This window comes from Trichophyton benhamiae (genome assembly GCF_000151125.1).
Source record: "Trichophyton benhamiae CBS 112371 chromosome Unknown contix01456_5.r1.exp, whole genome shotgun sequence".
Lineage (NCBI taxonomy): Eukaryota > Fungi > Ascomycota > Eurotiomycetes > Onygenales > Arthrodermataceae > Trichophyton > Trichophyton benhamiae.
In genome coordinates, this window is record NW_003315080.1 from 671,133 (window position 1) to 694,614 (window position 23,482).

At 49.6% G+C, this 23,482-nt stretch overlaps 8 protein-coding genes across 8 annotated transcripts; 5 read left to right on the forward strand and 3 right to left on the reverse strand.

Moving 5' to 3' along the window:
- Positions 1 to 3,086: 3,086 nt before the first annotated feature.
- ARB_03238 (uncharacterized protein) lies at positions 3,087 to 3,197 on the reverse strand (the record flags this gene model as incomplete). Its single annotated transcript, XM_003010491.1, has 1 exon — positions 3,087 to 3,197. The coding sequence occupies one exon, from the start codon at positions 3,195 to 3,197 to the stop codon at positions 3,087 to 3,089; it is 111 nt and encodes a 36-aa protein (XP_003010537.1).
- Positions 3,198 to 3,291: 94 nt separating this feature from the next.
- Positions 3,292 to 4,813, forward strand: ARB_03239 (uncharacterized protein; the record flags this gene model as incomplete). Its single annotated transcript, XM_003010492.1, has 2 exons — positions 3,292 to 3,763; positions 3,846 to 4,813. The coding sequence occupies 2 exons, from the start codon at positions 3,292 to 3,294 to the stop codon at positions 4,811 to 4,813; spliced, it is 1,440 nt and encodes a 479-aa protein (XP_003010538.1).
- Positions 4,814 to 5,392: 579 nt separating this feature from the next.
- ARB_03240 (glutathione S-transferase, putative) lies at positions 5,393 to 6,229 on the reverse strand (the record flags this gene model as incomplete). The annotated part of the gene is made up of 1 exon (XM_003010493.1): positions 5,393 to 6,229. One exon carries the CDS (start codon positions 6,227 to 6,229, stop codon positions 5,393 to 5,395), a length of 837 nt encoding a protein of 278 aa, XP_003010539.1.
- Positions 6,230 to 8,141: 1,912 nt separating this feature from the next.
- On the forward strand, positions 8,142 to 10,129 carry ARB_03241 (uncharacterized protein; the record flags this gene model as incomplete). The annotated part of the gene is made up of 2 exons (XM_003010494.1): positions 8,142 to 9,041; positions 9,104 to 10,129. 2 exons carry the CDS (start codon positions 8,142 to 8,144, stop codon positions 10,127 to 10,129), a joined length of 1,926 nt encoding a protein of 641 aa, XP_003010540.1.
- Positions 10,130 to 14,591: 4,462 nt separating this feature from the next.
- On the reverse strand, positions 14,592 to 18,161 carry ARB_03242 (phospholipase PldA, putative; the record flags this gene model as incomplete). The annotated part of the gene is made up of 5 exons (XM_003010495.1): positions 14,592 to 15,254; positions 15,325 to 17,156; positions 17,220 to 17,310; positions 17,393 to 17,866; positions 17,955 to 18,161. 5 exons carry the CDS (start codon positions 18,159 to 18,161, stop codon positions 14,592 to 14,594), a joined length of 3,267 nt encoding a protein of 1,088 aa, XP_003010541.1.
- A 1,497-nt stretch (positions 18,162 to 19,658) lies between these two features.
- Positions 19,659 to 20,199, forward strand: ARB_03243 (uncharacterized protein; the record flags this gene model as incomplete). The annotated part of the gene is made up of 2 exons (XM_003010496.1): positions 19,659 to 19,679; positions 19,756 to 20,199. 2 exons carry the CDS (start codon positions 19,659 to 19,661, stop codon positions 20,197 to 20,199), a joined length of 465 nt encoding a protein of 154 aa, XP_003010542.1.
- Positions 20,200 to 20,614: 415 nt separating this feature from the next.
- ARB_03244 (C2H2 finger domain protein, putative) lies at positions 20,615 to 22,058 on the forward strand (the record flags this gene model as incomplete). Its single annotated transcript, XM_003010497.1, has 3 exons — positions 20,615 to 20,878; positions 20,952 to 21,757; positions 21,932 to 22,058. 3 exons carry the CDS (start codon positions 20,615 to 20,617, stop codon positions 22,056 to 22,058), a joined length of 1,197 nt encoding a protein of 398 aa, XP_003010543.1.
- Positions 22,059 to 22,472: 414 nt separating this feature from the next.
- On the forward strand, positions 22,473 to 23,099 carry ARB_03245 (uncharacterized protein; the record flags this gene model as incomplete). The annotated part of the gene is made up of 1 exon (XM_003010498.1): positions 22,473 to 23,099. The coding sequence occupies one exon, from the start codon at positions 22,473 to 22,475 to the stop codon at positions 23,097 to 23,099; it is 627 nt and encodes a 208-aa protein (XP_003010544.1).
- Positions 23,100 to 23,482: the final 383 nt, after the last annotated feature.

Here is a 23,482-nt window from a genome sequence, read left to right on the forward strand (position 1 = left end):
ACCGGCAGAGTTCCTGCTTTCTCCAAGCTTGCTCCATCGAGGGTGATATCTCGCTGTTTGCCTGATGATTCTGCTTGATCGATGTGTTGACGGAGGCAGCTGGTTTGCAGCTTGTCTCACGCATCAGGGGGTTGGAACTCGGCCATCTGGATCTTCTTTTTTCGTAAGAGGACTGGACTCGATATGCTTCTCATTGATCCTGGCAGTAAATGTAGGGATATTAGCTGCAGTACTTGACAGGTAAATGGGAGGAGGACAGCGATACCCAACTCGACACTTTGCTTCCCCAGATGGAAGATAGTAAGGTAGCGTAAATCCATGATGATACCCTTCGCTGCAGTGCCGGACTGTGTGTCATCGCCCGTTTATCTGGCCCTTGTTCTGTGGCCGCTCTGATATTCAGTGGAGGGCGTTGTCACCACAATAGAGGGATAGAAGATAGTAGGGCGATGCTACTTCGGTATCTGTGAATACCAGAGCCTTAGTATACTGAGCAGTCAGTTAGATGGCTATTGTAGACATCTTTGGGAGATATACTCATCGTTCTCTCACCTCGCTGTTGGTTTGGTGGCGAATATACAGGCTCCCAGCCACACTCATTATCTTGCTGAATTCCTTGTCAGCTATGGATATACCACAGCTGAGGCTGATCATAGCTGCCACTGACCATATACAACCACTAGTGAAGACCACTAGGGAGGATATATCTGACCGGAGCTTGATATTCGAGCTGTGTTGCTACCAATTTAAAGGCAGGAGTATCACGGCCAGGCAAGAATCAATACCCCATACAGGGAGGAGCAGCAAGATAATAGAGAATAATAAAAAAATGTTGATGGTTGATGGTTGATAGCTAAATACAAGACTTCTATCTACCTATCTATTTTTTTTTTTTGTTTTTTGTTTTTGTCTGCTTGAGACTGAGACTCAGTGACTGTGTCTCGTGAGTGGCTAGCTAATCTATCTATTGACCTCGTCTTAGCTTCATCCCTTAAGGGGATTACTAGTCACCAGCACTGCGTAGAAGTGCGAGGTCGTCGCTGGTGGCCTGCCTGAGTACGCCGTGCGAGGGAGGCTACTCGTGACTGTCAGACAGGCGGTCGTAGGCAGCCTCTCAAGCTCATCTCGAAAGCAGGTGTTGAACCGACCATCGGAAGCTCTTGAGAACCAAGACGTGTCAGATCCGGCGTTGTGATACTGTCTACCTCCAAGACAGCCGTAACAACCCATCCACTGACAGGAACTCGGGATATGCACCGTTGGGTGCATATCAGAGACCATAGACCCATCCTTGTTTGTGTAAAGAGAGAGAAAGAGAGAGAGTGCAGAGTGGAAGAAGGTGAAGAAGAATTTGGAGGGAAGAGGGAAAGGAAGGGCCTTTTATAGACGAGAGGCTGGGTGGCGAGGTCGAGCGTGATCTGAGGTGACTGCCGTGATCTGGTTGATCTGATTGATCTGATTGATATGGTTGAACAAAGGAATGCAGCGCAGGACATGATGCCGTCATAGTAATAGCGAGGAGGACAGGACGGCTGGCCCAAAACTTGAGGATGCCGAGCAGCATGACAGCAGGACAGCAGGACAGCATGACGTGAGGCTTCAGTTATCGATTATCAACAGCAGCATCGTTGCTTCCGTGCCACGGGGATATTTGTTTGTTTATTGTTTTGTTTACATTGAGATGCCATTGAGGTCTAGAGGACAGGAAAGAGGGAGTCTTGCAGGGCGAGTTTCTCCTGCAGCAACATCACCGCTGAACACCCGTACCAGCCATGCTACGACGACGAGGATGGAGCAGCTGCTAAGCAGAGATGTAAAAGAGAAGCCATATCAAATAGAGAATATAGATGCATGAAGATATTGGTTATAGCAAAAGGTCAAGGTGGTAGATCGAGGCTGAATTAGAGTATCGGGTATTATTAGATAATCACTTTATCTCAACGCAAACTAGAAAAACATAGGGACATGACGGTATTTGAAGGGTACAAGGGCATATCTAGCTGGCAAAGGAGGATATCGAGACAGTACAGTGGTTCAAGACCTTGGTGTCAAGGGTATTGGGTATTGATTCTTCATCATTATGGCGGTGCACGCCCCACTTGCTAGTTACCAATAACAACCACACATCGGTGGTTATGTACAGTGTCTCAGCTAGTATTTAGAAAGATATCATGCTCTGGATTCCAGAAAAGATGCCTCACACTAGCCAGATAGATGCCAAACACACCAGCGCAGGGCTTCTAATTCCACTGGCCGGGGACGCGGAGCCGCTAACAAACCAGGCCAGGTTAACTGCCATGAGGTTGGCGTTTACGGGCTTGGCCAACCGTTCACTCGGCTAACTAGCTAACTGTTAACGAGCAAGCCAAAAGGCACTCAGGGAGCAGGTAGCTAGTTCAGTAAATATATTACTCCGTAGTCCGTAAGGCAACGAAGACGGGTATCAACGACCTGGTCGAAGCAGGTCACGCTGCCTGACTATGCATCATGAGGCATCTTCCGCATTATCGCCCCCATGGTTGCCTCTTATACCCCCTTAACGGCTCTGATATAGGCGGAGGCAGCAATCAATGCTGGTCAGAACAAGCTTTGGGCCGCAAATAGTGTAACCCGGCCGCGATTTCGCGCTGACGGGCCCGTCTTTTGTGGCGCTGATGGTCAGGAATGCTCCGTCTCCAGTTGGACAGAGCCCGGCCGTAGCGATGGGCTAACAAAGGGGGATCAGCTCGCTGTCCTGCTGTGGACAAGCCCTGAAACACGCCAGACGCAGTACCTGAGCAGCCAGCTCGTCTCCCGTCATCACATCACCACCACCACCACCACCACCCCCACAACAATAACAGCAACAACAGCAACAACAACAAACCAGCGCATCCAAGCCACCAAAGCCACGGAGCCACCAGGCCTGTCTCACGTCGCTGGGCTATAAAAAGCAACCCGCTGTCCCCATCCCAGCCCCGTCGAGCTTCTCCCTTGCAAAAGCACAGCCGCAATTTTGGGGAAGGTCAGGCGACGCTAAGCCCGAAGAGGGAAGATCAAGATCCATCGTCAAAATCCGCTTTGGCGCTTTTGACAAGAAAAAGTGTTTACGCAACGTCTGCGTCAACTCGACCAGCCACCATCTTCGCTTCGTCGTCTTCTGCTGCTTCTTCTTCATCTTCTTCTTCGTCTGCTTGGTCTCTCTCCTGCGGATTCATTCTTTTGCCCTTGTTCGTCTCTCGTTCAGCTGTTCGGCGTCCTCGTTTCTCTGCAGCGTGCTCTGTTTACCTGCGTTCATAGACGGCGGCAACCATGGCTGCCAACGAATACTACAACAACAGCTACTCGCAGAAGCCTCATCCAGCTTTGCCTCACGATAACGACACTCACGGTGACTCATGGGGCCACCAGCAGCCCTCGTCTCCGACCCTGGTGGCTGGAGGATACTCTCACAACTACGACAACGGCGGCAGATACGGCCACTACCACTCCAATTCAGACAACGACCTGGGGGAGAGCCGGATGGGCCATAACAACGACTACTACTCAGAAGACATTCCGCTCAAGTCAAACGCAGCTAACAACAAGCCTGAATGGGCGGACGATACGAGATACCATCCTTCTCCTCACGACCTGCCGACCGAACCCTTGAACCTCAGTGACCCCGTCAGACGCCCGTCTCGAAGGAGGAAGCATGGTTACTTTGCAAAGAAGATCCCTTGGGTTACGCATATAACATCTCTGGTGCAGATCATCATATTCATAGTCGAAATTGTTAAAAATGGTATGTCTCATTTTATATATATACCCTCTTCTGGTTTTTGTCAAACTGACTCTGCTAACGCTGCATTCAGCCCAGTTAACAGGATCTCCCATCATGACAAGACCCTCCTTCAATCCCATGATCGGCCCATCGCCCTATGTCCAGATAAACCTAGGAGCTAGATTCGTTCCTTGCATGCGTAATGTCGATAAACTCCAAAACAACCCAAATACCGTCTTCTTCCCATGCCCAAACGCAACCACCACGGATGCCAAGTGTACTCTCTCGGAGCTCTGCGGATTCGACGGAGTGCCTAATCCAAAACCAAACGGAAGCCTCGACGATAAACCTGAACCAAACCAGTGGTTCCGTTTCATTGTGCCGATGTTTCTACATGCCGGTCTTGTGCATATCGGTTTCAACCTCTTTGCACAGTTGAGCATCGGCGCCGATATGGAGAGGACTATTGGTTGGTGGAGATACGCAATTGTCTATTTCTCCAGCGGGATATTCGGTTTCGTTCTTGGTGGAAATTTTGCAGCTCCTGCCATTGCTTCTACGGGAGCATCGGGCTGCCTCTTTGGCATCTTCGCTCTCTGTGTTCTTGACCTCTTCTACACCTGGGGCAAGAAGCAGAGACCATGGGTTGACCTGACCTTCATGGTAATCACGGTAGCAATCTCATTTGTTCTGGGTCTGCTCCCTGGCTTGGATAACTTCTCCCATATTGGCGGTTTCCTTACCGGGTTAGTACTAGGAATCTGCATCCTTCGATCACCAGACACCTTGCGAGAACGCATTGGGGTCAAGACTCCTTACGTCTCCATGGGTGGTAACCTCGGAGTCGATGAAGATCAGAAGAAGTTTTTCAAGCAGCCGGTCACCTTTTTCCAGGGTCGCAAACCACTGTGGTGGGGATGGTGGCTGCTCAGAGCTGGTGCCCTGATTGGGATTATCGTCTCTTTTATAGTCCTTCTCAACAACTTTTACAAGTACCGCACCTCTTGCTCATGGTGCAAGTACTTGTCATGCTTGGTATGTCCCGTTGCCTTGATCATTTCTTTCTCTTGACGGAGATGCTAATCATACTGTTTTAATCTATAGCCTATTAGCAATTGGTGCGAGATTGGTGACTTTACTACAACGCCAATCAACAAGAACACACGAAATATTCCGTTTTAGACGCTATTCACCCTTGATGGCTGGCCTTTCTTAATGCACTGCTTGCTCGTTCGGTTTGCTATGATGAAATGCCCGACACTGTCGCCTTGATGGCTCTATATACCCCTTCCTTGGTCATGCCTCATAATTTACAGCTCGTTAAACTCACCTGTATAGTTTCCACATCCCCTGTAAAGTTCCACTGCGTTTCTCCTAGGCCGTGTACCCAAAAGGTCGGCATCAGCATAGATGATTCGGCGTTTTGGGGCTACCTTTCATATTTTTTTTTTTTTTTTTTTCTTCTCTTTTATTATTTCTTGTTCCATTTAATGACTGAATGTTGCAATTATATCCTGAGATGCGGATATGCAAATTCCCTGTCGACTTTTTATCACCACTTTGCTATAAATACTTGATTATATTGTCTTTTTTTTATATATATATTCCGATACATAGACATGTACGGAAAATGAAATCAACTTAAGGAGATTATTTCGGAATCTCATATTCCACGTTTTCTCCCTCAGCTTCAAGCCATTGGTGCCCTGCATCCCAGACCTTCTGCAGCTCGCCGTCTCCCATCTTCAGAAGTCTGTCCAAGTCGGCTTGTGAGTTCTTCTGGAACCAGCCCATGAATCCCAACAAGACCATGTCAGCATATCCGGGATGCTCTCCCTCAAAGAACGGTCCACGGCTCTTCCTGGGGCTGGGGCGTCCCTTCAACATCTTCACCAAAACCGCAATCTCGGCCTCTGTTGCTTTCCACGCTTCTTCCAGCGCCTCACCCTTCGCCTCGAACTCATCCATCGTCATTCCAAGCATCTGTTTCCGAGAAGCGTAGAAATACTCACGGCTTCTTTCATCCAGATACTTTGGCACAGCCGGGTAACAAAAGGGCAGCGCGGGCGGGTAAATGCTACGGAACACCTTCAGGACAGCAACGGCCAGGGCATAGCTGCATTGGCCGTTGGGGAAGATAGACTTGTACCCTGCCTCCGGGGGGAAGATGGTCTCGAGGTGAACGGCAAGGGCAAAGCTGTCGTTGAGCGTGGCACCCTCGTTCAGGATGGACGGTTTATGCAGGATTGCCGGCAGCGTATAAGGCACTCTGCCACCTTCCAGCGGGGGGACATGGAGAGACTTGAGCAGAGGCTCGATGTCTGGCATGGCGACGTATGTTTGGGTGTAAGGGGCCATCTTGTAGTTCAACACCGCGCGGATGGGGAGGGTGTTGGGAGACCATGATCGTGATTTACCTGGGGCCTCGCTGTTGATGTCAAAGAAGTGCACTAGCGTTTCTCCTGGAGCTGGTCTCCTTGCTGCCATGTTGCTGGCTTCCTTGAGTACGAATGAGTATAAGATAGTAGTTTTCCTGGCTGTTCGTGAGAATCGATATGGTGGTCTTCCTCGAGCTGCAAGCCCCGCGTTGGTCGTGTTTATGAGATTTATATACCCTTTCCCTCCCCTTCGTATACACAAGTACCTTGTCTCTAACCCCCGCAGCTTGATTTATAATCGCTGTTTCACTGCCCTGAGCTACTGATAAGTTGTTCTGATATGCATACATTTACACGACCGACGCCCCGCAGCGACGATGATGGCAGGAAGGGGGCATATATGCATCTATAGTCCGCATCGTACAGGGAAGTGAACCTACTCGGCTATAGAGGATAAAGAGGGTCAGTTATTCCTATTACCAGCTCTGTTGCATTACACAATTGCCGAACATTCATATACAACGATATACAATCTCACAAAAATAAGGGGATAAAGGGGAGGCCACCCAGAAAGTCCCTACCTTTGCTGATATTGTTGGCCTCGAAACGATGAGAAACCCATGCAAGGTTTATACTGGTACAGATTGTAATGCTGCTTGCGGGAAGAGACAGCAGGGGTACCGCAGGAGCCACAATGCTACCATGTCCAGGCAAAGTTTCCGTAGGCAAAAATCTGCTGCTTCACCTGGTGTGGATGGGATCCGTTCATGGAAATCGTGTCTTGGGGTTGTACTCCGTACTGCTGTCGTCACCAGCCTTGCATCCATGCATCAATAGGAGAGTGTTGCAGCATGTAGTTGCTGATCTTGCTCTGGTCTCACTCTGACATACTCGTGGCCTGTCCATCCTGCATCTGCATTGTTGCGCGCTGCAAACATACCTCACAGTATATGGCTGCATCGGGAATGAGATGAGGTAGACTAGTTATATTATGAGTATTATAGGCACTCCATTGTTTGACATCCCGCATCTGGGTATAAGCAGGTTCCCTCGTAAATCTGCAGAACTCCAGGAGATTAACTCCGCTCACATTTCAGAACGATAATTCAGCTGCAGCCCAGCCATGCGGCTAGCCGAGACTCTGTTCAGGTTCAGCTTGCGTTGACGCTGTGTATCCAATGCTCGTGCGTGTTAAACAGTAGCGGAATCAATTCTGGGGGAAGAGCGCATTTTCGTATCATACAGAAAGCCATCTGTCCGTACGGAGTAAACTCGACTAGGTTATTCTCCAGATGAGGATTGCAAGGTCATAGTTATCTCATGCACGCCGGGAGTTCTTATCGTTCTACATGCAGCCAGCCGAGTGCCTGAAGACATTTTCGTTAGCTCGTTAACATAAGCTAGTTAAAAAGCCACAGATCAGCGGAACATACGAGGAGATACATAGCTAATTAAGCAGCATTCAACAAGTTTAACCAGTTAATCAAACGGCCATAGTTAATTGGCTTTGCTGGAAGCGCGACGTCTGGGATGGTTTGGACACGAGCTGAAACCTGGGGAAACGCCTCGTTTTTGGATCGAGGTCAAAAAGCCTTTACGAACAGCCGCCTCATGAAGCAAATCTCAACATGAGTCGTGGCCTCCTTGTGTCTTTTTAGAGCTGAAACCTGATGTGAGATTAATTAATTTGATAGACGGAGCAAAGGAGGCATCGTGAGAGCAGCAGAGATGCAGGATGAGGTTACGTCATCACCAACTGTGACCCCTCGGCTTTCCTTCTGCTGCGGCGCCCTTTAATCTGTCAATTGAACGACAGCGATGAACAACTTCATCTTGCCGTCTTGTTGGTGCCTGCTAGAGGCCTTGAACTGCTGCTGAAACGTGGTAGTTAATCTGAACCATAACAGGACCAGTTAGTTAGCTTGTTTGTTATCCCACTTTATCAAGGTATTAACTAGTTGACAGTTGCGCAAGCTCTAGACCACCGGGGTATACGCGCTACCACCTACCAGTTGAACAGCATGGCCCAGGCCACAGAAGCATCTGATCCCTTGATCGCAGCTCTTCCTCCGGCTACAGACTATTTGACCTACCTGACGCTTGTCGAATACCAGCTGACCCCTGCTCGGTTGCCGGTCCTTCACCGGGTCCTTCAGGATGAGACGTTGACTATAAACATCGGCTGGGATTTGGTCAACATACTCATTCCACTTCTGCCGCACTCACGGGAATGTCTCGACGATATTGCGAGGCTTGGAAACCCAAGGGAGGTTATCCTGCGGGTTTCAGAGGCTTTGATGAAGCTCCAGGCCACGGAAGACGATTCCCTAGAAAGCGAGGATGAGGATGAAAATAAGCAGACCAGCGAGCAGCGGCATCTACCCCTCCATATTGTGCAGTTCAACTGCCTCTTATCAATGCTGTCTACGCTGCACTCACGAATAAAAACGAAATATACAAGTCGTTTCGTTGCAACCTCTCTTCACGCTGTTTTGGAAGCCTACTCAGAATTCCCCACTACAGAAACCACAGCTGCTATCCTGGAGCTCCTACGAGATTTATCAGGGGAAAAGCGGCCGCCTCTACCCCCGCGATGTCTTTCGGAACAGGCACTCAACCGCTCTACCGGAGACAAAGCACCAGATCCTGAGGCAGACGAACACGCGGAAGGAGACTCAACAAATGAGGCCACTGAAGAAAAGTTGACTCAAAGGTTACTGCAGTTTGGCCTTATCGAAACATTAAAAACATATCTCCTACAATGCGTGGACGAACCAGGTCCCGCCGGTATGCAGTGGGCGATCCGTGTTCAGGAGAAGCTTGATACTCCTCGTGCGGATGTTGGGATCCCCACATGTATCGACCAATTTCACAACGTCGAGTACCTGCGGGAGAGGGATACTACCTTGGGCAAGATAGTGGTAAGTAACGACTTGTTCTCAGTATTATTTGCAATATTTCATCCGCCTAACATCATTGCCAGGCCTTATCGAGAGACTTTGGCCTAGAGACAGAAATGTTGCAAAAGATAATATTTAAAGGAGAAAGTGATCTTCCACCTCCACTAGATTTTGATAATCTGCCTAATTCTCCTGACGAGATTCCGCTGGAAAGGCATGGGTGTATTCTTCTCCTTGCTGCGCGATGTGTGACAGCTACGCTCTTTGGGTCTGGTACACAAGAGCAGTCTCTACATCTATATCCAGACATTGTTAATATCCTGCTTAACTTCCTTGGAGATTATGCATCCCCCTATACTGCCGCAGCGGAGGAACCAGTCGCATTGATCGACTCTATCCTATCCCTTGCCGCTGTGGCCAAGACTAGCACTCCCGAAGATGCTGAAGACGAAGAAGGATTCAAGACCCTTGTTTATGGGTTGACAGCTTGTTCTCGTGGCCCTGCTCAATTCAAGGCCTTCACCCGTCTAGGGTCCATTCCTGCTCGGGCGTTCCATGCATACCCGGACATTCAAGTGAGGTATAACTTCATGCTAGAGATTCTTAGTGAAGAGGAGTCAGAATACGCGAGGTTACCCGCCATACAATGGCTTAAGGAAGAGCTTATATCACACTCTGCTAATCCGGCCGAGACTGAGACCGACAACCCATTCTCTGATCCTGAGAGTTTCACATTCTTATTCCAGTCCATCTACAAATTCTCAAGTCCAGCGCAGACGTCTACCACATCTTCTGCTCCCGAGGGTATAACGCCAGAAGTATGGATGGAGTTTACCCAGGAGATTGCACCGATATATCTTGCAAAGTTGAACTTTTATTACTTTCTCTGCAAGTCATCTAAACTTGCTGAGCAACTCCATATTTCCACTCTGCAACCAATATTTGATGCAAGATTCCTAGATCCCCTCAAGTCCTTCATCAGCGGTCTCTCGAGTCCTGCCGTTCTTTCACATGTTGAGGCAGAGATGGGTGAAGCTGCAGTACAGATGGGTATGAGTGCAGCAGAAGTGGTTTTACAGATCATTTCGGATATAGAGCGTGCTACATAAATATCAAGGAGTATGCCAACCATTTTTTCGTGCCGCTGTGGAATCAACATATCCTTCTTAAATGCCAAAGTCAGCTTACTGATATCAGTTATTTCTTACCAGCTAGATTAATTATTTTTATAAAACCCTGGCTATGACATTGTGCGCTCAATACGGTGCACTTATCGGTTTACCAAAAAGTTAAAGGTTGCTCTATCAAGAGAATGACCGTGGTTGAATGATATGCACTCTATATACAGTAGGAGGGCCCTTAACCAGACGCCACCGACAGTAGAACATATGCCAAATTTCATCCACTTATCCCATCAACGAAGCCAAACTAGAGGCATCCTCTGGCGGTAAGGCAACAAGAACACAGAAAAGAGCGACAAGAAAAGAAGGCCGAAACTGTTGCTCGTGCTCCTAACTACTGGCTAGAATAACAGCCACCTGCTGCTGCATCCATTTATACCGAACTCTTAATGGCCGCAGCGACCACTTTATATGTGTGAGTCGGGATGTAAATAACCAGCACCCAGATAATGAAAGCGAGGATTGCGATGACTGTGCTGTTGATCGTGATAATCTCGAGAGGATGCATTCCGTGTACTGGTATCGCGATTCCATAGTGATAGTACATCCAACCAATCCGGTTAATGATTCGGTCTGTCCATCTGTGCCTCGAGGTCTCAACTACCGGGATTTCGTTCGAGGCCCTGGGTTCATGCGTAACAGGCCGCGGAGGGAGTCTCGAGGAGTAAAACATCACCGGGGGGCGAGTGTATGGTTGTACTGGTCGCCTTGCCTTGCTCTTCTTTTTGAACAATTTAGGCCGCTCTGGGGGCATATTCAAAGCAGCTGAAAGGAGTATACCACAATTTGTAAGGGTAGAAATAGATATAAACGAGTGGCTTTGTATGCAGAAACGCCTGTCTTGACAATAATCCAGGCCGCTGCATGTTTATTGGAACATTATGGGCCCAATCTGTTGGTTTTGATAGACTGCATAAAAGGGGGAAAGGGAAGCCGATTCCCTTGCATACGACTTGCGCCTACTTACAGCTACGAAGTCGAGCGCTCTGCCCTTTCCTCAATAATGATGATGTCGGCATGCATTGTAGCGTCTGAAAGCAGAGATTCCTTCTTGGTCTTTGTATTATGAGCTGGTTGATCCGGTTGATCCAGAAGCAGAGGGGGTATGAATTCTGTTAGATGGGATAAAGACTCGTACTACATGACATGACTCCTGGATGCTTCTTAGCACTACAGCAATGTTCTTACGTAGGCATGAGTTCCTCCTTTCAGTCTTGGTGCATTAGTTGTTGCATGTCCCTTGTTTACAGTGTTAGAGGAAGCCAGGTGTCATGACTACTTAAGGGGCAGAGTTCCATCGTAAACAGGTATATATGTGAATATATAAGTTAAATATACACAAAAGCTCTTCTTCCTTTCCCCTTACATTGAAAAGGCGCTCTCAAATCGTTGGCAGGTAGAGGGAAAGGGAAGAAGGCAGGAGAAAGGAAATGTTTGTGTACATAGATTGAGCCATAATTATATATCCAAGCATGGCTGGATCAAGATGAAACGACCCTGCCGTAAAAATCAATAAACACGAAGTCAACCGGACACCGAGGGAACCGAAAAAGAATGAGTGATGGTATCTCCTCTTTCCTCCCCCTTTTTTTTTGGATTTTCTTATCTGATGGCGCTCTGATTCAAACAGCCTCTTGGAATTGTTACCCATGAGCATTGCCAGAGGGAAATCATGCCAGCAAAATACTCTTGGTGAAGGGCTGATGAAAAAGGGTGACATGGACAATTATACATGAACAATACACAAGAAGGGTGGTGGTGCTAGGTGAAGAAACGATGGGTCGAAAGGGGCCGTAAACGACGGATGAGATGTAAGATGCGTCTTGTTGTCAGGTAAAGCTCTATCAGACCTGGCAGCATCCAAAGTGTCGTTGGCGTCGTATCAAATCTGGGAGGGAGAGCATTGCCGGATGAGATAGATAGGATGTTGAAGGTAGGCTTTCTCGTAGCTTTGGGTGTGTCGAAACATCGAAGTAGATGCAATTCCATCATCGTCACCCGCCGCATTACCACCCCTTGGCTACCATCGTTCCGTCACCATAGCCAAGAGTGTCTAGACAAATGTCTACATAACGATGCACTGGCCAGTGCTGCCACGGGCGTTGACGGGACCTATAACGATGGTGTTAGCCACGGATCCGTACATATAAGTCTTCTAAGAATTCAAGATCATCCTTACCGGAGGTCTGAGTTGGGGCGACGTAGGACTCCATTTTGATTGTGGAAGGGTTTGCTTGCTGGAAGCTTGAAAAGTGGAAGTTGATAGATAGAAGTTGGTTGTAGATTGCTTGATCGTCTTGTTGGTGATGAAACAGGGAGCTCAAAGGAACGGCGCAAGGAAGAGATTTATATAGACTCGACCTCCTGCTTTCTCTGCTGCATGTTGAGTTATCGTTTTCGACTGATACCGAGTCAAGACATTGTTCAGCAGACAGAACTTGCCGCCCCAAGCGTCTACATCTGAATATCGCTCGTTTTTCTTTCTTCGACAAAGGGAATGGCGCCCGGAGCATTGTGATTAATCTCTCAACATGGACGGCGGCGTTGCGGAGAATCCTGGTATTTTGCATAAGTTCTTTATTCTCCATCATATGGCATGAAATGCACAGACGGGAAGCAGTTCCGTGGGAAGTATGAAGCTAGAGAGCGACCGATAAGACTGGCTGAAGATAGCTTGTAAAAAGTGGAAAGACCACGATGAGAGCTCGAGATGTCGTTTTATCATACCAAAAACGGAACGAGGCAAGATCCTAGGCATAGTTAATGAGGAATTGTGTTGCGGGTAGACGGGTGGGGAGACAATAGATAGGCAGTTAGTATTGATATTTGCCATCTTAATGGTGTATTTGGTGAAAACATTGTCTGTTTTGACTTTGTATTGTGTTGTTTTTAAAGACAGTTTGAGGTTATGGTGTACGCTGAATTCATGCTAATTCATGATAGTGTGTTCACTAAAGAACAAGGTATATTCAGTGACCTCCTTCCAAAGTCTATTATGGTTTAGCTTGAGGTACATTTAGACGCAGTAATGGCGGCCAAAGGGAGTAATTGGCCTGACCGTTTTGCTGTAGGTAATCACTTCATGCAGCCAAGTTATTATCAGAGAGCATCTAGATGAGGAAGAGTTCTGAGTAACCAAGCGTGCCGTGTAACGAGAAAGTGTGCCCGTTACGGCGTTTTGTGGCTCCAAGGAGTAGTAACTAGCAGACATGAACTACCCAGAAATCTGTGAAAACGGAAGAATCTGTCAAGTAATCCAGGGACCTAAATCTATTCTAGGATTTAGGTGAGGTATTTCGACTTCGGATACGAGGTTCAAGTCAAGGGAAATGCTCCCCTTTCTCGGCACAATTCCCCATTTCTGTCGATGGTTCGAAGGGGATAGAAGGTCAGGAGACACTAAGGCGGTGGCGTTGAGCCAGCAGTAAGCCAAATAGGATGGACCTATTTTTGTTATAGGCAGATATCGCTCTCTCACTGAGATACAAAGCCCACATATGCAAACACGCCTCAAACAGCTCGAGGATCTCAAGCCTCTTCTTCGTATAGGATATAGATATGGCACAGATAACTCTCTGGCCATCGAAGCGTCTAGTCCTGGGTATCTGATAAGTCTAAAACATCCAGGTGCTACATATTCAGCACGGGTATTATTGGGTCCTTAGAATCCATGGGGACCGTGTGAATGAAACTCCCGCTGAGGGTATACGAACCGGTGTTCTTCAGAGTGAACACCAAAGATAGGGATCCGGATTTGGATAATGAACCCGGCTGGCACCATAAGTGAAAAGGGAACTAGCCACTCACCCGTTTTTCAGCATCAAACGGCGCAAAACACGGAAGCAGCAGCAAAAAAACAATCTTGAAGTTACAATTTTTGTTGTTTAGAACAATATCAGAAGTGTCAGAGGCTAGTCCACAATAGGCCTAGCGCATTGTTCATGATGAGTCAGCAACCAATAGGAAGACGGGAAATCCAACGTCCAACTCCATCCTTGATATTGTGCTGCAGAGAACAATATCAAGCGGCAGCAAGAGGAAAGAAGAAGCAAAAAAATAAGAAAAAAAAAAAAAGCGACTCCAACTTCTTTGAGCGGAACAACACAAAGAAGAGACGAAAGTCACCGAGTCAGGACACGGAGCGACGTTGACGGATGTTCTCGACTCTTGGGATTTCTTGCCTAGATACCTGGGAAAGGGCTCTTGTATTCCAATCATTATCATCGAAATATATATCCAAAGGCAAAGAGTCATGCCAAATACAAACAAGTGATACACATCAGCCGTGTCAAAAGAAAGCGTTATCATATCTCAAAAAATAAAATATAGGGACAAAGGCCGCTCTGGATTGATTCTCGCAGAGCGCCACCATGGACTGCAAGGTGGATCATCAGGTGTAGAGGGTCTCAGTGAAGGAGTTCAGGTTCAATCCCTCCTTTGCGATGTCTTCTTCCGCTAAGAACATTAGCGGCATTTCAACAATGGTTCCCTTGACCTTAGCCAGCTCTTCCTTGACGGCCTTCACACCTTCAGGGAACTCATCACGAATCACATGGCCGGGGAGGTAGCGAGGTTCTTGGTTTCCGTTTTTCCCATCAGGCTTGCGGAAGTTGTACTCATAGAACTCCTTGTAGTCGTTCCAGTTACGAACAGTGTCATCTGGCACAACGTGGAAGACCTTTCGGTAGACCTCAGTGTTCTGTCTGGCGCGGGTGTTCCAGAGACTATGGAAGGTGTCTGCGACTGGGTCTACCACGATATTGTCTTCAGGTGAACCAAAGTCATACTCATTAGGAACTCCAACAGGTTCATAGTTGGCCTCAGGACGCTGGTAGTCCTGCGGTCGGAGCAACCCCAGGTGCTTTCGGCAGAGCTGTCGTCTGAGAGTGGCCGCAAACTGGCTGACAACATAGTTCTGCCCATTCATCCTTGACTCCATTGCGGTTGGATCTTGGATGATGACTGCGATTTCAGAGTCATGATCACCAAGCTGAGAACGGTCGTTCAAGTTCGCGCTTCCACAGATGACCGTTCTATCATCGGCGATGAGAAGCTAGTAAAATTGTTAGACAGAACCACTCCCGAACAGGGGTAAAAAATTGAAGTCGAGGAGGATAAAGTACCTTTGAGTGAACATACAACTCCTCCGTGACGAAGGCGTCAATCTCAGATGTATCGTTATCATGCTCCCACGGAACATTGCGAATGTCTTCTCCTCCAAGCATGTAGCAAGAACTTACGGTATCCCATCGACCAACGGCCGCAGCCTGCGGGTTAGTTGCAGCTACATGCTGAGCAGCCTGCTGATACTGTGGGTACGCAGCCGTGGTGTCGAAAGCAGAAGGTCTTGATGCTGACATGGCAGCATCATGTTGCTTTCTTGCATCTTCATAATTCACTCCACTTGCTTTCTCAGCTTGACGCATTATGGCACTGGCGTTTATACGGTCGTAATTGCGCAAGTTGTAGAAACGAATGTACTCCATGGGGTTATACCCTTCTTTGGCAATCAGTTCCATTATACTATTTCCTCCCCGGTTGATGGAGAAGTACTGGAACTCCATGATGGCGCGAGTGCCTAAGCTACCATCGTCGCGGAGGTCACCAGGGAATCCAGGCACGGCAGGAATGATGACGATCATCTTGTATTTCTGGCCTGCCTTTGCAGCGCGGAGGATGCGTTCGACGATGGCAGCACCAATCTTGTTCTTTACTGGCTTCTGGGCATCACATGTAGCAGTGATGAAGAACTGGTTCTCAATATAGATGAAGTGCTCGCTATCACGGATGATGGCCGCGTATGCATCTGCAATTGAATGCTCCGTCTCAGTGCCGTTACTCCACTTAGCGCTGCTTCGGACTATCTGACAGGAGACGTTTGACTTAGAAGGTCCTTGGCCTTGCCCTGGAGCATTACCAGAGAGGTATCGGTCCTGATAACGGTGGACTTGGCCAGCCAACTGGGCCCGTAGGGTGTTGCCAAAGTTGGCAAACTCACCCTTGATTCCAATTCCACGGCTGCTTCTATCTCCCTCGCTATATTCATCAACACCACGGCTTTGAGTGGGAGGATTATTGCCCTGAGTTGGTGGAGGTGGGAAGTAAGGTGCCTCAGACGAGTGTGGTTGGTAGCCACCGCTGGTTGTTGAAGACGTAGCTGGTGGAGGCCCTGGAGGAGGTGGGGGATAGTAAGGCGATTGAGACCCTTGCGGTTGCTGCTGTTGCTGGCTGCCATAAGTTCCACCTGGCTGCTGTTGCTGTTGCTGTTGCTGCTGCTGGTATCCCTGAGATCCAGGAGGTGGTGGAGCAGGCCCTGGACCGTGTTGTGATGAGGGGCGATGTCCTCCTAGGCCCATCGGCTGACGGTAGAGCTCAAGTCTAGAGACACGCGGGACTTTACGGACCGCATATTTCTCATCATAGATGAAGTTCCAGCGGTCCACAAAGTGCTTCCTCAGATCCTCTACGGCAGGACCGTGCAAACTAACGGCAACATCGCTCCATCCCATACGGGAGTTTGATTTTCGGTCCAGCTGGTTGTTCTCCCAGTGAACGACGTCTTGGAAATCCAAGACTCGGGCATTATTGTAATCCTGGCCGGGGTAAACAGCCTGCTTCAGGTCAGTTGGATGCACGTCAGCAATAGCATGCTGGTAAGTGTCCCAGCGTCCGAAGCAGAGGTCAAGACCACCCATGAATGCAGTCCTGCCGTCGACGATACACAGCTTCTCATGATGTGCCCAGAAGAGGACAACGCCGCCGCTAAGGCCGTACACCGTTTTAAGTGCATCACCAGACAGCTTTGAGAGACCTGCCGCGTTTAATGTCAGATTCTGGAAGGAAGACATCACATCCGAGTGCACAGTCTGCTTGTCTGGTAGATGGTCTGGGTGACGGAATACAACAATGTTCTCGTGCAGATCCTCAAGGTGATGTTTTGTATGAGACGAGGACACTTATGATCTATGTTAGCCTCCGGCTTTATCCAGGAACATAGTACTAAAAGCGGTTGACTTACATGACAGTGCCTGGGTTACCTCCTTGTAAACGATGATGTTGACGCGAACTCCTCTTTGGGCGGCTGCCTGGAGCATTCTATCGATACGATACTGTTCATTCTGAGCCGGAGGCCGTCTGAGATATAGCTCTGGAGACAACCACCCTAGAACACCCGTTGGTTAGATAAAATACCGGCAATTGAAGGATGGGAAGAGAGGCCCTACAGTCAAGGATCCAGATAGACTCCCTTGCTGTTTCCAATGCTCTAGACACAGCCCACATATAGCTACATCCGTCGACATACCACTTTGCATCTCCATGGTGCCGGACGGGTGCAAAGCTCCCGTATCTGTTCTTCGAGTTGGCACCAGCTGTGTCTGCACCATATGTAGCGTACGCATGAGGGTCGAGGTTGGATCCGATCCGCTGTGCGACCTCCGAGCCGATACCCTGTAGCTTGCCGAATATGCCGGAGACTAGGTCAGACTTTGGAGGTTTGCCGCCACTGCCATGACCTCCGCTGGCGCTCTGGTAGTATTGGGGGTTCTGTCCGTGGGTTGGATCTGGTGCGTATTGACCTCCTTGCTGGCCGGGTGGCGGCTGTTGGTACGGCTGCTGGTACTGTGCCTGGCCCTGAGGGTTGTAACCATGGTTCCCGGGCTGACCCTAAAGTCTGTTAACCACGGCTGAAGAATATAGGATAGCAACAAAAAAGGCTTGACAGCTAAAATTGTAAATGCGATACTCTACTCACTTGATATTGTTGTTGTTGTTGTTGTTGTTGCTGCTGTTGCTGCTGCTGGCCTTGCTGGCCCTGCTGGCCATGCGAGTACTTGTCGTACTTGTCACGGAACGTCCGTAGAGTGTCCCCGAGAAACGCTCTGGTACTCCCGGACCCAGAACCACGATCCGACTGTCCAGGGGCATGCCCGTACGCTAGATGGTCATCGTTTCCAGCCATAGCTTGCTGGCTTGTTCCCTGTAGTTATCCTTTCTCCGGGCAGAGCTGTCTGTCTATGGCGGTGCAGCGCGGGGCAGCAAGCTGGAGATGGCGATGCGAGAGACGAGCGGGAGCAACTTTCTCACGCTATCAACGGGTGCGTCCGCGTCGGTATATCGAATCTTCATCAAGCAAAGGGAGAGACAGCAAGGAGTAAGCGGCCGGCCAGCGTATTTATGTGCTTGCTTGCGTTGTTGTCTTCAGCCCGCGAGCGAGTCTCAGCTGGTGATGGTCGTTCGCGGGGGAGAATCGTGGCTGAGCTTTTTTTCCCTCCAGCGGGGACGGCGCCACTTCCAATGCAGCGTCACCCGCGGGATTCACAGCAACATTCGACAGCAACGTCGACATTTTAAACGATAACGAACGGGACAGCACGCCTGAAGAAGACTTCTGGATTGACGAGACAACTACGGAGTACGGGGGGTCTATGGACACGTCTACGACTGCGAGAGACCGCGCTTTGCAAGCCCCTCCTGGTACCGCTCGACCGCCGGCTGCAGCGCCTCCCTCCTCGCCAGGCTCCCCTTGCTCCAGATCTCCTCGCGCTCATAGTAGGTCTCTACCACAGGGACGTCCGGCGGAAAGACGACCCATTTCAGCTTCGAGGAGGTGAAGATATGGATGTCCGGCGGCAGCGAGCTCGGCTCGTCCAGCGTTCCGACTCGAATGAAGGAGATCAGCCGGCCGGCGCTGGGATAGTGACTCCAGAGAGCGACTCGACAGCTGCTGCAACGCACGATCTCCTGGCCCTTCCCGCTCGCTGACGGCGTGCTGACGATCTCGATCTCGGTTTCTCCCTTGAGCAGGATGAGATGGTCGGACTCGATCATGGCGTTGATGGCGAATGCTGAGCCGGTTTCACGCTGGCACCCTGCGAGCCGTTAGAAGGAGTTATCCGATAACTATAAGAGACGCAAGAAAAGTGATGATATCTAGGGTGCATACAGGTGCAGTGGCAGCAGTGGACTACCAGGGGAGCCATCTTCACCTGGTACCGCACTCCCTCGCAGTCACATCCTCCCTCCAGCGGATATCTGGCCTCAGTCGACATCTATACTGCAGTAGTAGTAGGAGTAGTAGTGGTAGTGTCTGCGTGTCTCGATGGAAAACAGAGTGTTTCCTTGAACCTGAGACGCTTGGGACGGTTCTGCTCGCTTATATACCTGTAGAGCTTCGTAGAGCTGTCTCGTATTCGCGGCTGGTGATACAGCTCCCCCCGTATATATACATCTCGTATGTACATGGCCGTCCGTCACTCGCAGGCTCTTGTCAGACGTAACTATGTACTTCGCTCCGGCGGCCCTTAACTAATAAATAATGTGGAGAGAGAGTTACATATCTTGCTTCCCCCGCAGCTTGATCCTGTTTCTTCTCGGTGATGCATGATATATTTGATATCTGATACTCGATATTTGGTAGATAACTTCAGAAGTAAAGCAAGCCGACCAACTAGTCAAAATGGATCTCGTAACTCTCGACGTGCGTATCCCTACAGCCCGTATAATATATTTCTATAGTTATATGACTGGACACGAGAATAACCAGAGTCATCTAGGCGAGCGAGCATGCCAGCTACCCGGAATACTGCTCTCTGCTCTTCCAGGGCAAGGCCAGCAAGCAGCTCTCCTTCGAGCAGATCGCAAACCACCTCGGCCGCAGCGAGGTAGCAGTGGCTGCTCTCTTCTACGGACATGCCAGGGCGTCTCCCGAGGACATCGACAAGCTCTGCACGCTGCTCGGGATCCCGCCGGCCGACCTGAAGATGCGTCTGCGAGGGTTTCCTGACCGCGGGAAGGGGGTTGACATGCCGCCCCGGGACCCTCTCATCTACCGCCTGTACGAGATCGTCCAGAACTACGGCCAGGCATACAAGGCCGTGATGAACGAGAAGTTCGGAGACGGCATCATGAGCGCCATCGCCTTCTCGACCAAGGTGGACAAGGAGGTTGACGAGCAGGGCAATGCCTGGGCGGTGCTCACGATGAAGGGCAAATGGTGAGTCCTGGAGCTCTCTCCCTTCTTCTCTCTCGACGTCCTGCTATTGTTATACGGCTTGCTGACGGTCCTGCCATATGTATGTGAATATCAAGTTAGAATCTACAGCTTCAACAAAGTAGTCAAGCCTCATTCACTTCCTGCTGCTTCACTGCCTTTGTCACTGGACATGTAGAGAAATAAGCATGATAGCACTCCTCTCCTTATAGATACCAGCCTGTCAGCCTGCTTTGAGTCCATCTGCTTAGTGCTGCCATCTTCTGGCTTCTGTTACGCGGAGCTAAGGATATAAAAAAAGTGAACTGAGAGCCTTCACTTTCACTCCTCACTCTTCCTTCACCTTTTATCTTTACCTGCTTCTTCAATATCCAAACTGCCTGCTCCCTGCTCACTGTACCTGCTGCTGCCAGACGGCAAAGATGGAGAACGAGAAGCCTGCCAGCAGCTCGAGAGCCTTCCCTTGCCCCTACGAGGGCTGCCACCAGGCGTTTGCAACGGCCGGACAGCTCGTCAACCACAAGAAGTTCGCTCCTGACCACGAATACTGCGAGAGATGCAACGAGGACTTCAAGTTCGAGGAGGACCTGCTCCTCCATAAGATGAAGAGCTCTAGGCACATCATCTGTCCCATCTGCTTCGACGACTTCCGCAGTGAAGGTGGCCGAGACGTGCATATCCAGCAGGTAAACACTCTTTTTTACAGCAACAGTCAAGAGCGTGAGACAGAGAGAATCATTCAGACTAACTGCTCGATAGTTCCACCGCGAGGAGCAGAATATCGAATGTATCGGATGCAAGACCAAGTTCCTGCGCGCTGCTCCCCTGATGGCGCACGTCGAGCAGGGCCGCTGCGAGAAGATCAGCCTCGACAAGTACCGCATGAGACGGGTCGAGAAGAAGGCCGTCAAGGAGAAGATGAACGAACACCTCGCTACACACCACTCCTTCTTGCTCTCGTCTGCCGCTTCCAGCGTCGACGGCGGCGTTGTAGTGGCCATCGATAGCGTGCTGGAAGAGGGTGCCGACAAGCCAGCCGAGATTGAAGCAAAGAAGGCCTCCATTACTGAGAAGATGGGTGCCATGGGCATTGGAGCAGGCCCGTTTGGTGGTTGTATTGCCGCCCCAGAATCCGTCCGCAGCATCAAGCAGTGGCCTACTCTACGTCAAGGAGACGACGAGGACGAAGGCAGCGACCGCGGCGGGCCTTCTTCCCGCTCCAACTTCAAGGCTGACGACCTCATGGCCTTCTCGGAGACGTCTGTTGCTAGAAGCAGAAAGGACCAGGACAGACCTTCTATCGAGACAGTCATCCCCCGTCCAGAGCCTCTGAGTGTGTCAGGCTCCGACTCGGGCTCTGGCTGGGATACCTCCCGTGTCATCCCAGCCCGCACATTGAGCGAGCACGAGACCAGTAAAAAGATCGCCCTGTCTGAGGTTGAGCTCAGCAAGTTCTTCAGCGATGTTCACGGCACCTATATTTGCCCCTGCGACACCTCGTTCAAGACCAAGGAAGCCCTTGAGCAGCACATTGCATCCGGCGTCCATGCAGCAGGAGTCGCCCGGTAGGTCCATCCGTATCTATCCCTTCTTTGCATTTCAATTCTTTTTCGGTCCAATTCCCTCCTAACTGTATTTAATGTTCATTGGTATAGTTGTCCGGTGTGCCTGCGCATGTTCAAATCCTCCGCAGCACTGGTCGCGCATTGCGAGTCTGCGACCAAACGCTGCAAGATCAGCCAGACGAGGAACTTCGGCCAAGTCATCGACGAGATTTCCGGAGGAATCATTGGGGCTGCCGGCCGTAACGACGATGGGACGGTCCGCTTTGAGGCTGCGCCAGGGGCTAAAGAGATCGAGTGGTAGTTTGTTTAATGCGCCGTGGCACAATCGCATGGGATATTCTTAACTAGTTATCCTAGGGAGTTGAAAGGGGGTTTTATGTTCTTGCATCCAGCGAATCTATCAGGAGCAGGCGGTATCATAATTATTCTAGTTATTAGTTAGTTCTTTCATTGCTTGGTGAACGAAGAATCGGAAGCTGAGAAGTCTGACCAAAATCAAGCCAAGCATCAACCAATTCTTTTTTTTTTTTTTTCTCTCTCGCCGTCGAACAACCAACCCTCCTTCATTCACTTACCAAGACAACGCATTTGACGATATACGAATATATACACGCATTCGATTGTGATACTACCGGCCTCTCACACTTATATACCGAGGAAAAATACCATCATTGCTGTCGATCCCGCGAATATCTAGCTGGCTATTTAACCAAACATGTCGCAACCCTCGGAGCTCGCTAAGAAACGAGCTGAAGACTACAAGAGATTCAAGCTCTATGCAGCCGTTGGGATTGGCGTTGCTGCTCCAATACTCATTGCCCTGCCCCCTCGAAAGCTCGACGTGTACACGGCCTCCCTAATAACGGTATGCGTCGTCTCAGTAGACTACCTTCTGACGGAACGAACGGGCAAAGGCATACTCTCGCAGATGGCAACCTTGGTTCCGGCAAAGCCATCCCTTCTCAATGACCTTCCGACGAAAAAAGCCGAAGAGTTAAATGAACGGATGCGGCTTGCGAGAATTCAGGAGCAGGAATTAGAGAGGCTACGAGGTAGCATGCTTGGTGAAGAAGAGGCAGAGGAAGAAAAGCCCAGCTTGAGAAAGAGTATTAGAAAGTTCTGGATGGGCAGGGAGACTGAAGGATGGGTGGAGAGGAGGCGAGAGGAAGAAAGAAAAGCTCTGGCGGAAGGGAAATCATATTCTGAGATAATGATGGACTATTTTCGAGATGCCTGGAGGCTGGATGAGGGCCGCGAGCAAGGCGGCAACGGAGAGAAAAACCCGGTCAAGCAGCAAGAGGTGCAGTCAGTCGAGCAGAATGAGAAAGATTCAACAAGCTAGTTTCTGCTGGTGGGCGACTGCTCCTTTATTCCCAATGTGCCTATGCGATGCCAGAATTGCTATCTGTGGCTGGACTGATACCCCATAGACGCCCGATGTCACCAAGAACAGCGTCGTGGATCTACACTAGGCCTAAATACCCAGATTCCCCCTACCAGGCAGCTGCCAATACCTGGAACAGGTGGCAGCGAACAGGACTTCTAATGGCATACCGGTTCTAGCTCTTCCAAGCTATTCCGTGGCTCTCTTGCTGGTGAGAAAGCCATGAGTTTGTATAATAAAATGATGCTGTCATCAGTAACGGCTAATTAAACCTCTTTGACAGAGGTTAATTCAACCAATCCACTCATTCATTCCCTTAATATGCACCAGTCTCTTTATGC